At 45.1% G+C, this 13,295-nt stretch overlaps 1 protein-coding gene across 1 annotated transcript in view; it reads right to left on the bottom strand.

Annotated features, from left to right (window-relative positions):
- Positions 1-13,295, bottom strand: part of ACSS2 (acyl-CoA synthetase short chain family member 2) — a 107,719-nt gene that overhangs the window by 56,195 nt on the left and 38,229 nt on the right. Inside the window, 3 exon segments of the mRNA XM_030212463.1 lie at positions 9,191-9,222; positions 9,225-9,304; positions 10,397-10,472. Of these exon segments, the coding sequence (XP_030068323.1) occupies positions 9,191-9,222; positions 9,225-9,304; positions 10,397-10,472 (188 nt within the window).

Genomic DNA, 13,295 nt, shown 5'->3' with positions numbered 1-13,295 from the left:
GGCGGGACTGGGGCGTGCCTAACACATGGGCATCCTCGACTGATAATGGAAAAAAGAAGGGCCTCCCTGACGAACAATTGGACGCCTTTACCTGGTACTATTATTCTTATGACCAAGCCACAAAAATGTGCCCTAAATGACCAGATGACCACTGCAGGGAATCGGGGATGACCTCCCCTTACTCCCCCAGTGGTCACTAACCCCCTCCCACCCTCCAAAACATTTTTTAAAAATATTTTTCCAGCCTCTATGCCAGCCTCAAATGTCATACCCAGCACCATCACAGCAATCTTCTGGTCCCTGGAGCAGTTTTTAGTGGGTGCAGTGCACTTCAGGCAGGCGGACCCAGGCCCACCCCCCCCCCTTCCTGTTACACTTGTGGTGCTAAATGTGAGCTCTTCAAAACCCACCAGAAACCCACTGTACCCTCATGTAGGTGCCCCCCTTCATCCATAAGGGCTATGGTAGTGGTGTACAGTTGTGGGGAGTGGGATTTGGGGGGCTCACAAGGTAAGCGAGCTATGCACCTGGGAGCAAATTCTGAAGTCCACTGCAGTGCCCCCTAGGGTGCCCGGTTGGTGTCTTGGCATGTGAGGAGGACCAGTGCGCTACGAATGCTGGCTCCTCCGACGACCAAAGGGCTTGCATTTGGTCGTTTCTGAGATGGGCGTCCTCGGTTTCCATTATCGCCGAAAATCGGGGACGACCATCTCTAAAGATGACCATCTGTAAGGTTGACCTAAATTTCGCGATTTGGGCATCTCCGACCGTATTATTGAAACAAAAGATGGACGCCCAACTTGTTTCGATAATACGGGTTTCCCCGCCCCTTCGCCGGGACGTCCTGCGAAGGACGTCCTCAGGAAAACTCGGGTGCCCCTTTCATTATGCCCCTCAAAAGTATTTTGCTGTCTCAACCTAAACACATCAAAGGAATGCTTCCTTTTAATGTTAAAATGTACACGTTGTTAACCCTGAACATTCTTTTTAATCCCTCTGAGGTAGGCAGTTTTCAGACAGGTCAATTTACTTACTAGGGCATGGTCTCAATCACTTGCTCCAAGTCAATATCGCTGCCTTTATTCATCTAGTCATATATTTCTACCTATGCACCCAGCAACCCTCTACCTCTGACCACTACTTTGTTACTTTGAGGTCTCTCGCCTGCCGAGCGTACTTCAGCACCTGTCCACTGTCTTTTTTACTGTTGCCTTAAAGTACTGCACTTCAAATGCACAACTCGGAACTTTGCTCCTAATCTTTTCCCAGATCTTATTCTGGTCTCCATCCTCTGGGGCGTCAGTCTGCCACGTACCTTAGTGTGATGGAAGCGAACCAAAATGGACCGTCTAATCTGATAAGTTGAGAATTGTTCACGTTGGCTGAACGCTCATTAATAAACCCAGTACTAACTCTCTCCTGTCCACGCCTTTCACCCGACCTCTCGGCTCTTTTGCCGACTTTCTATTTGATCAAATGTATCAAAAACACGGGGTATAAACTACTACTTCCAAGAATTATCCAAAGAAAAAAAAAATAGTGGAGAAAAGGAAAAAGTATTCAAGAGAAAAATAGCTGAAAAATAAATGAGAAGAATGGGTTATTAGGCTTCTTATGAGCCATCCCATTTAGGCCTCAACACTCAATCCTTTATCCTTCTCATAACTACAACTATATTCAATTCTTGTCTGCCACTAATATGCCCTTTACAGGGTTCAGTGCGGTTTACGTTCTAGGTGAGACGAAAGCCGATAGTGTGAGGTTTGAGAAACATTAGAGACAGTGGCGTTCCTGGCCTGGATGGCACCCGGGGGAGCGCCGATGCGTCCCCCCCCCCCGGGTGCAGCGCGCCCCCCCTGCTAGATGACACCTCCCCCCTCGGCAAAATGACCCCCCCCCCGGTGCACGCCGCTAGGGGGAGGGTGCCGCGGCGCGCCTGCTCCTCCGAGTTCGCTAAACTTCGTTCGTTCGCTGCAGCTCCCTCTGCCCCGGAACAGGAAGTAACCTGTTCCGGGCAGAGGGAGCAGCAGCAAGGAACGAATTTTACCGAACTCGGAGGAGCAGGCGCGCGCCGGCACCCCCCAGCAGCGTGCACCCGGGGCGGACTGCCCCCACCCCCTTGGTACGCCACTGATTAGAGACCATTGGTGTAATGCATGAGACTAAAAACATTAAGGAAAGGATAACGGATGGTACTAGAAAGTAAAAGTCATGATGGATTTTATGAAGAAGTCTTGAGGAAGAAAAAGGTTTTCAGACTCTACCTGAAGTTGAGGAGCTGTTTCTGTTCTGATGGGAATAGGTAGAGAGTGCCATATTTTGACTCCAAGTGTGGGAACAGAGAGCTGACAAACTTCTGATTTCGAATTGTCTTTTGAAACGGTGGTGTTAGCATTAGTTAGTTATTGTTTCAGTCTGTTAGACTGGACCACATAGCAAAACGGTCTTAGTCAGCAGTTCAGGTGAAGCCCGTAAGATTTCAAAAACTAAACAAGCAGGCTGAACCGAGTCTTTCCGTTATGGGAAGCCAGCGCAGTTTGTTTAGATGAGTTGAAACACTATTCAATCTGTCTGCCCTTGTATTCTGTATGATTTGTAGTTTTTTCGATATTGACCCTTAATACCAAGAAATAGAACGTTACAGTAATCCAAGTGAAGTAGGTCTAACTTTGGACTACTAGTAGTAGTGCGAAGGCTTTTTGGTTGAAGAATGATCTGATAGACGTAGCTGTCTCGTTTTGAATAGTGTTTTCTTCCATAGCTGATATGGGAAGAGAAGGTGAGTGAAGAATCAAGCAAATCCTTGCACACCAGTGCCATTTATAGAAAAGTCCTTAGCATTTATAGACTTATAATGTCCAATTAATGCATTTTTCCAAGATCATTCTGGGAAGATTAATGATGGAGTAATTATCAAAATCTTAGTACATAAAGTGTTGCCATACTGGGACAGACCGAAGGTCCTTCAAGCCCCCAGCAGTGGCCAATCAGGTTATAAGTACCTGGCATGATCCCAAAACAGTATAATCCATTTTATGCTGCTAGTCCTAGAAATGAGCAGTGGCCTCAGGTTTAACCCCAGGTGAGTGGCTAAGCATTTTGTGACTCCTCCAATGCCCCTTCCATGGCCACGCCCCCTTTCCCGAGCTGTGTGTAAAATTTACAAGCAGACCCGGCACCTAAAGATGCACGTGTAAATTTAAACTAATGATAATTAGCACCGGTAAGAAATTATTAGCGCCCAATTATTAGAATTGGCTCATTTCTCAATTATATTGTGTGTGCAATTACGAATGCCATATATAGAATTAGGGTGTATATTTCATATAAGAAAAAATTTAACAATATTAAAATGAAGCTAATTTCCAAAAGCCATATACCTAAACAAATATTTACTTTGGTAAACTGGCTAGTCAAAAAACTGCCCCCCCACCTCCTCCCTTACAGGTACAAATATGCTCTTATTGATCTCTGAGTTTATGACTGTTGTTTTGCTTGACAAAAGCTGTTCTTTGCCAACTCCCACAAGGTGTTCTCCTAAGCAACTGCCTAGACAATCTAATGGCTAAGTTAGCCCTGGCCTTGCCATCTAAAATACTTCTTACAAAATCAAATACTCAGACCATCTTCTAGGTTTTACCACCAAGTTCTGTAATAATCCCCACAGTTGCAGGGCTATTTTTATTGCATAGTTTATAGAAGGGAATTTCAGGAGATTAGATATCACCCACCCCAATTTCCAATCTTACTTTATAGACAGATTCATTAAATAAGGGTCAGATTAGATACTTAGAATTGGTTGAAACAGAAGAAAAAGGAAATTATTCAGATGCACATCAATGAAAACAGAACACTTAATTTCAACTAAACAACTTTCATTCACCATATGTGTGAAATCGTACGAAATCTCAGTTACAAAACTATCACTGTGGAGTCTTCAAATGTGATCCTACTGTGCAATTAAGAACTAAAAACTCTCCAATCTCTCTCGGGGAGAATCACTGGGTGGGACAATGCCTCCTATGCTTGTCATCTTATCTAACTATGCTGTTCCCAACTCAACACTTCAGTCCAGACTCTCATAGGCATCTCCTCCGAGCCCGGGGTCAATCAACCTCCCTGCTCTCCTCCTTATGGCTTTCTCCCAAATTCTTCCCCAAAGGTGAACCTTGATGAAGCATACATCTGTTCTGCCCAACTCTCTGCCACTCTTTCCTTGGGAGCCTTCCAGGAAAGACCACTGGTGCTTCTCTATCCTTCTGGGATTTAACCTTTTCAACTTGTTTCTGCTGTCAAGGTCTCATTCTCTGTTTTGCTTAGGTTCCATGTTTCTCTGAGGACAAGCAGGATACTAAGTCCTCACAACACGAATGGTGTCACCAACTGATCCCAGCATAAGAACACTACATCAGCCTAGACTTCGAAAGTAGGTTCACAGCACAGTGTTCAGCCTATCTGTATTGCACTGGCGTTCGTTGCTGCATTGATGTATTCAGCACTGCTGAATACATGTGAAATACTTAAAACAACTGAGACAGTGCTTAAAACAAAAGAAAAACCCTCTGATTACAAGGTTTAAATATCGTTCTGTACAAAGCAGATAAGGTCACTACAAGAAGAAACATAGTAGGAACGAATCGGATGAAGAATCTCTCTGTACTTTATCTCTGCTACAGATGTGTTGAATCCAGTCAAGTCAGTGCACTGAGCAAAAAAAAAGCCATTATTGTGAAGGAGCAAAAGGACCACATGCTAAATTGTATAAGAGGATTCTAGGTAACTTTGAACCGAAGGCCGTCAAGGTTAATGTTCAGTTTGGAGGTGAATCAAAAACATATAAGGGTGATTTGAACATGACCTCCTTATGCAGCGCTGCTTCAGATGAAATGTTTCTCCTGTGATTTATATATACACACGTTGGATTTGGAGAATTTACGTTGTTTAAATTAAAGGACAGACTGAGAAAATTCTGTAGGCTTTGGCCATACAAAGCAGCCCTTTTACTAAAGCTTAGTGGGTGCCAATTCCATTAGCGTATGCTAAATGCTAAGATGCCTCTGGGTATAAAAAGGGCATCTTAGCACTTTAACACATGCTAAGCTTTAGTAAAAGGGTCCCTAAAGGACTTATCCCTTGAGCAAGTCCTTTGACATTTTTCAATCACATGCAACTCCGATACCCTAAAATTTAACAAAAAAATAAAATTATAAAATTCCAAAAAAGTTACAAACTAAAAAAATTAGATAATTCAAAGTCTTAAATTGTAAGATATAAGTACATTAAGTAATGCCACACTGGGAAAAGACCAAGGGTCCATCGAGCCCAGCATCCTGTCCACGACAGCGGCCAATCCAGGCCAAGGGCACCTGGCAAGCTTCCCAAACGTACAAACATTCTATACATGTTATTCCTGGAATTGTGGATTTTTCCCAAGTCCATCTAGTAGTGGTTTATGGACTTGTCCTTTAGGAAACCGTCTAACCCCTTTTTAAACTCTGCCAAGCTAACCGCCTTCACCACATTCTCCGGCAACGAATTCCATAGTAAATTATGCATTGGGCAAAGAAATATTTTCTCCGATTTGTTTTAAATTCATCGCATGCCCCCTAGTCTTAGTATTTTTGGAAAGTGTGAACAGACGCTTCACATCCACCTGTTACACTCCACTCATTATTTTATGCCTCTATCATGTCTCCCTCAGCCGTCTCTTCTCCAAGCTGAATAGCCCTAGCCTCCTTAGTCTTTCTTCATAGGGAAGTCGTCCCATCCCCGCTATCATTTTAGTCGCCCTTCGCTGCACCTTTTCCAATTCTACTATATCTTTCTTGAGATGCGGCGACCAGAATTGAACACAAGGTGCGGTCACATCATGGAGCGATACAACGGCATTATAACATCCTAACACCTGTTTTCCATACCTTTCCTAATAATACCCAACATTCTATTAGCTTTCCGAGCCACAGCAGCACACTGAGTAGAAGGTTTCAGTGTATTATCGACGACGACACCCAGATCCCCTTTCTTGGTCCGTACTCCTAACGTGGAGCCTTGCATGACGTAGCTATAATTCAGGTTCCTCTTTCCCACATGCATCACCTTGCACCTGCTGACATTAAACGTCATCTGCCATTTAGCCGCCCAGTCTCGTAAGGGCCTTCTGTAATTTTTCACAAACCTGTCGCGAGGTAAAAATCCTTTTAGAAAACCAAACACATATTTGCATTTATTTTTGAGATATATCCATACCTATCCTTTCCTATGGTCTTTTCCAAGTTTGTGGATTATTTACAGTTTGGAGGTGAACCAGAGTTGTTCAATGTGACAAGTATACTATGTTCAGCAAAATGAATTGAGCAGACTTGTCCTATACAAAGAGTTAGCACATTTGCAAACACACTCAAGCACAGAAGTTGAGGCAAGATGAACATGTAGGCATGTTAGCAATACGTCCCATGAGAAGCGGCAAGCGCATGCAGAGCAGGAGACTCTCAAAACACACCTGCAATGGAAAATTAATCTTTGTTATACTACTTCAGATACAGGAAAGGATTGTTATCAGTACATGTGTGAAACTCAGTGAACAGAAGCATCGTTATAAAACGCTTCAACCTTAGCTAGCAAACCACTCGTAATTCAACTACTTAAATAAAATACCAAAGTAAACCTCATTCTCTACTATGCCTGGATCAGAGGAAGGAGCCGTGAAATGCAAGCACTCAGGTTTCACAAAAAAAAAAAAAAAAAAGGGCAAAATTTTGTAGGCAACTAACTGCAAGGGAATCTAAATAGTGTATTAAAGTTACCCAGGCGATATTCCGCCCACGAGTTGGAAAGCCCCTGAGGGCTAGGGCTGAATTACGCCCAGATATTCAATTCTGGACCCTGTCCGGGCAGCTGGAGTTGAATATTTGGGTTCTTGCTGGACCTGAAGCTACGTGCTTGGCCAGCCGATATAGGGGCCTGGTACCTGCACACCTAACCTGGCAAAATAAATTAAGTCAGAAGTGAATACCACCACAGCCCATGTATCTTCTACCATAATTCCACCCCATGACCCCAGCACTTACGGGTCAATTGAAAAGGGATATTTAGCAGTGCTGCCCAGTATAGTTCCAGTGAATATCTCCTCCCAGCCCGTAGATCCAGGTTTTAAGAAGGCAGCAGCATCTTCTGCCCACTTAAAACATCTTTTAGCCTCTACCCCTTAAATATCAAAGGCCAAGGGTTTGCTCGCAGCATGATAGCAGGGGGAGGGGGCAGGAAAAGCACATTAATCTTATAACTAAAACTAACTTTAAAAATTGATGTTAAAAAGACAAAAATAAAAGGGGGAATGGTGTAGTCACTCATCTCGCTGTGTTGCTCACTCTCTTCCTATAGAAATATCTGAGTTCGGACGTTTCTGTTTAGGTGTTTACTGATTAGTAAGGCTGAATGCACATTTCCTGGAAAAGTGGCAAATCTTAATCCAACAGCGCACCCTTTCCTTTTATCAATGAATACTTGCACACAGTGGCGTAGCAAGGGGGGAGGGGGGGGGGGGGCGGTCCACCCCGGGTGTCAACTCGGGGGGTGCTCCCTAGCAGCTCCCCACCTCGGCGAATCGACACCCCCCCCGACCAGCTCCCGCACCCTACCTTTAAAAAGAATATCGGGAGCGAGGCGCAGCGCCTCCGCCTGCCCTGCACGTAAAAGAAATGTGGACCGCGTCGGGTCTTCCCTCGCTCTATCTGTCCCGCCCTCCGCTGACGCAACTTCCTATTTCCGCAAGGGCGGGACAGACAGAGCAAGAGGGCCCGACGGTCCACATTTCTTTTACGTGCAGGGCAGCGTGAGGCGCTGCGCCTCACCTCCCGATATTCTTTTTAAAGGTAGGGTGCGGGAGCTGGTCGGGGGGGGGGGGGGCGGGGTGTCATCGTGCTGCACCCAGGGGGGGGGGGTGCAACGGCGAACCGCCCTGCCCCGGGTGGCAGCCCCCCCTGCTACGCCACTGCTTGCACACACACACACACCCCAAATGGTGTCACTTCTATTCACAAGCTGTGAACTTGCACAAATTCAAATCTTTTGATGTGTTGCCATATGTTTAATGTGCACAACTTTCCCCTCTACTTTTTTAAGTTATCATCTAACCATTACAGTGGCAGGAAGGTAAATATGGTGGAGCAGGTGGGGGGAAGAGGGGTTGGTGGTTGGGAGGCGAGGATAGTGGAGGGCAGACTTATACGGTCTGTGCCGGGGCCGGTGGTGGGAGTGGTGGTTGGGAGGCGGGAAGTACGGCTGGGCAGACTTATACGGTCTGTGCCAGAGCCAGTGGTGGGAGATGGGACTGGTGGTTGGGAGGCGGGAAATACTGCTGGGCAGACTTATACGGTCTGTGCCAGAGCCGGTGGTGGGAGGCGGGGCTGGTGGTTGGGAGGCAGATATAGTGCTGGGCAGACTTATACGGTCTGTGCCAGAGCCAGTGGTGGGAGGCGGGACTGGTGGTTGGGAGGCGGGAAATAGTGCTGGGCAGACATACGGTCTGTGCCAGAGCCGTGATGGAGGCGGAAAGTACTGCTGGCAGACTTGTACGTCTGTGCCAGAGCCAGTGTGGGAGGCGGGGCTGGTGGTTGGGAGGCGGGAAATAGTGCTGGGCAGACTTAATACGGTCCTGTGCCAGAGCCAGTGGTGGGAGGCGGGACTGGTGGTTGGGAGGCGGGAAATAGTGGCTGGGGCAGACTTAATACGGTCTGTGCCAGAGCCAGTGGTGGGAGGCGGGACTGGTGGTGGGAGGCGGGAAATAGTGCTGGGCAGACTTATATGGTCTGTGCCCGAGCCGGTGGTGGGAGGTTGGGACTGGTGTTGGGAGGCAGGAAGTACTGTTGGGCAGACTTGTACAGTCTCTCCCCTGAATAAGGCGGTACAAATCAAGGTAAGGTATACACATATGTTTGTCTTGTTGGGCAGACTGGATGGACCGTGCAGGTCTTTTTCTGCCGTCATCATCTACTATGTAATGTAATTCTGTAAAATGTAGCACATATCTCTAGCTTGTACTGTAAATGTAAAGGGGTAGGAAAAAGAAAATTTACAATGGTTGTGGGTTGGAGCAAAACGCTGGCAAGTGGCCTGTGGATGAAGTTATTAGTCTATTACCATATTTTTTTTATTTGCTTCTTCTGATCCCAGGTTCTCTTTCAATCCATACCTGCATATCTAGATACAATCTCTTGGTAGGTGAGACGTGCTGTAGTCGTCCTTGACTTTAAGCTCCTCTCTACCCAAGTGTTTCACCACAATGCACCTCTTCACAGGAAAATTCCTTAAAATACAAAAACACACTGACATGACGTCATGCTGATGGGCTTTACCTGCAATACATTTTTTATGTCTGTATCGGTGCTGCCATTTACCTGATTTTTATCTTTACATTTTGAAGAATTTGATTCTTTTTTTTATTCAAAATACAAGCACATTGCACACCACAAATTATTTCATCTCTGGTAAGAAAAACAATTACTTTAAGGGTAAAGGGAAGACTTGCTAATCAGGATTCTAAAGTGCATTATGGAGTATTTGTTTCTAAGATGTCCAATTAGGAAAAACAAGCACTACTACTAGTTAGCATTTTTATAGCGCTACAAGGCGTACGCAGCGCTGCACAAACTTAGAAGAAAGACAGTCCCCTGCTCAAAGAGCTGACAATCTAATAGACAAAAATAAAGTAAGCAAATCAAATCAATTAATGTGAACGGGAAGGAGGAAAGGAGGGTAGGTGGAGGCGAGTGGTTACGAGTCAAAAGCAATGTTAAAGAGTGGGCTTTCAGTCTAGATTTAAAGGTGGCCAAGGATGGGGCAAGACGTAGGGGCTCAGGAAGTTTATTCCAGGCGTAGGGTGCAGCGAGACAGAAGGCGCCAAGTCTGGAGTTGGCAGTAGTGGAGAAGGGAACAGATAAGAAGGATTTATCCATGGAGCGAGTGCACGGGAAGGGTGTAGGGAAGGACGAGTGTGGAGAGATACTGGGGAGCAGCAGAGTGAGTACATTTATAGGTTAGTAGAAGAAGTTTGAACAGGATGCGAAAACGGATAGGGAGCCAGTGAAGCGACTTGAGGAGAGGGGTAGTATGAGTAAAAGCGACCCTAGGCGGAAGACACAAAATCCAGGAATAAAAAAGATGTACATCTCGTATGTCAGCAGCACACGAAGTTAGTAACAGACATCCTATTCCATGATAATCAAAAATTCTGATTTTGAATTCTTAACTTTCACTGTTAAGGTGTTTAATCACGTTACTAACATTGATCTTCACTTTTTTTGTTTGGTTTTTTTTAAGCGAAGACCATCCCAGCATAAAACCCTTTCAAACATAGAGCCAAGACCAGTGCTGCGTAGACAAAGCTCATGAAACTTACTTCTCTTTACACTTCTGCAGTGCTTCATTGGCTATCTGTTTCAAGCTGATTAACTTATCCCCTCTGTAAAAGCCATCTAAAAAGAGAAAGAAGGAAATAAATGGGTTGATACGAGGGAAAGAATAGAAGAAAACTGTTAAGATATTTTTATTTAGCTCTTGCTTGTTGACTGATCGCTCAAGATAACATTCAGGTGGCAATGCGATGAGGTGGGAGATATGTATCATATATGGTGGTCATGTGACCATGCACAAAGGTATTGGGAGAAAATTGTAGATTTTGTGCATATGGTGACAGACACAGAATATCCGATGAAAATGGACACTTGTCTTCTACACTTTAGACCACCAGGAGTTAAAAAAACATAATCCACCAGTTTGCTACCCAGGTGTTCGTAGCGGGCAAGATGGTCTTGGCGGCAGCGTGGAAAAAACCACAGCTGCCGGAACTACTAGCCGTCTTGGGAAAATTGAATTCCATTCAGTTGATGTCTAAACTTACCGCAATGCGCAAAGGACAAACAGCTCAGCACCAGAAGATTTGGGACTTATATAATACTTGGTCATCCACCAATGCGAATACTGACTCATCAGACATACAGATTGCTAGCAAGGAAGGGTAGAGGGGGAGGGGAGAAGGGGGAGGGAGGATTTTATTTCTATTTATTTATGTATTGCATTTGTATCCCACATTATCCCACCTCTTTGCAGGCTCAATGTGGCTTACAATACATCATGGATAGTGGAAATGAGAAGGGAGTAGACATTTGGTGTTACAGAAGGATTCTGGAATGCATGGTAATGGAATACATGATAGTAATAGGATGGGGTTCTTAAGTTTGTTCGCAGTCGAACTTTTTGGTTGTAAAAGTTGAAGTTTAATGCAGTTGTAACAAGTTATATCAACCAAATGATGGAAATGTATGCTTTGTTTTTGGCAAAGTATGGTACTGAAAATGCATAATAAAATTTTTTAAAAAAAGATAACGTTCAGGTATCTGGGGGTCTGTACCTGAGGGCCATGCCAAGTGAAGTGACTTCCGAGGTTGCAATGAGTGTCAACGGGGTCTGAACCCTGGCTTTCCTGGTTCTCAGCCCATTGTTCCAATTACTAGGTCGCTCATTCACTCAGGCCCCGATGCTCAAAAGTAAATGCGAGCGCTAGAGACCATCAGCCCCTTGATTTAGTTGCTCAGAATATTCAGAGGCCCGGGGCACGGGAACAAACGAACATGCATTCAAACAATGCAAGTAGCTTGCTAATGAGGTCATTTTGTATTCCTACCCAATGCTCACAAAACAGCGCCCGAAACAAAACTGCCTTTACTGGTGCAAAAAAAATAACACCGGGTCGCAGCAGGCGTTAGGCTGTTGGAAGAGAGGATTTCTCCTGATCCTCATGCTTCTCTGATGAATCTTTCTACAAAACGGATTGCTTTTGGAAGCAGAAGGAAGCCTGGTGCAAGCCCTTGTCGTGAAAAACAGCAGACCCAAGCAAAAACACACATTGGCGTCTTGGTTTCCTGCATCTAAATAATAAAACATCCATGCTAAATAAAATTTAAAACCACATATTTAGGACGCAGAGAACAGACGCCAACGCGTTCTTCACATTCGGGTTTTATCAGGCGCTTGCACGTAGGAGCTGAGCTTACCAAGGAAGTTTTCTGTGCATGCGCCAAGCACAATCCTCCTGCCGAAAACTTCATAATGCTCAACGCTACGAACGCACCTATAATTGCGTCTCATTAGTGTTGAGCAGTAGGGTGTTTTCTTCTGTGCTGTTCCGGCAGTATTTTTACAGAGCTATTCAAGACAGCGCTGGAGCGTTGAGGACTCACTGACAAGAAGCAAAAAGCAAGTGTTCATCGTGTTTCCTTCAAATATCTACAGTCTTAAAAACTGATAGCCATTTGGTGTGTTTCAAAACTTTCCAAAAAATGGGCTTCACAACGGTAAAAAAAAAAAAAAAAAAGAGCGATTAGGAATGTGCAAGAAGCAGAGCCTAAATATCAGTTCAGTGCTCTGATCATTAAGGCCCAGATGCACAAAACCTAACGAGCCCACAACTTGCGTTTTAAACTGGTTCCAGCCAGTTTAAAACGCAAGTAGTTCACCCCGGGCATGCACTAAGGGCATTTTCCCTGCCACGGTAGCAGGCAACGAAAACGGAATGCAAATGATTGAAAAGCTATTATAATTAGCTGCACTACCGTTTTTCCGATTCCCTTACCGTAGGAACCCTAACGGGAGGTCTGACCTCTCGTTAGGGCTCGTGTGAGGGAATCGGAAAGGAAAAGGGCCCCCAAAAAAGGTAAAAAAGAAAAAAAAAAAAAAAGCAGGGAGCGCATGTGAGGGGCGTCCTTTAAGGACGTACTCTCCCTGCGCTTCTGAGAGACGTCTTTTTTTTCAGCTCTGCCGGCGCTGGTGTTTTTTTCCCCCTTCTATTTTGTCTTCGCCGCGCCACTTACCCCTCCACAGCAAAAGTTTTCTATTTTCCTGGTTGCCGGAGAATCGGGACGTCCCTTTAGATTAGTTTCCTCTTCCTGGTCTCTTCAGCCAATCAGAGCGCGTTTCGCTGACAACAGCCAGCTAAGCCCACTTTGATTGGCTGAAGAGACCAGGAAGTGGAGCCTAATCAAAAGGGACGTCCCGATTCTCCGACTCAGGTACCGAAGGAATAGAGAATGCAAGTGAGCTACAATGAGTAGCTCATTTGCATTCCCTATCATTGATGCATTCCCGTTCCCTACCGATTCGCTATGGAATCCGTAGGGAACGGGAATTACCGACGTCTTTAATGCATCTGGGCCTAAGCCCAAGTCTCTCCTAAGCATGAGTTGCACAACAAGTACTTAAGCTTACAAAAGGTTATTATCTCGCCAGCTGTGTCTTCCTAT

Source organism: Microcaecilia unicolor, chromosome 8 (genome assembly GCF_901765095.1).
Source record: "Microcaecilia unicolor chromosome 8, aMicUni1.1, whole genome shotgun sequence".
Classification (NCBI taxonomy): domain Eukaryota; kingdom Metazoa; phylum Chordata; class Amphibia; order Gymnophiona; family Siphonopidae; genus Microcaecilia; species Microcaecilia unicolor.
The sequence above is the reverse complement of the archived record's forward strand: the minus strand, read 5'-3'. Positions and strand labels throughout refer to the sequence as shown.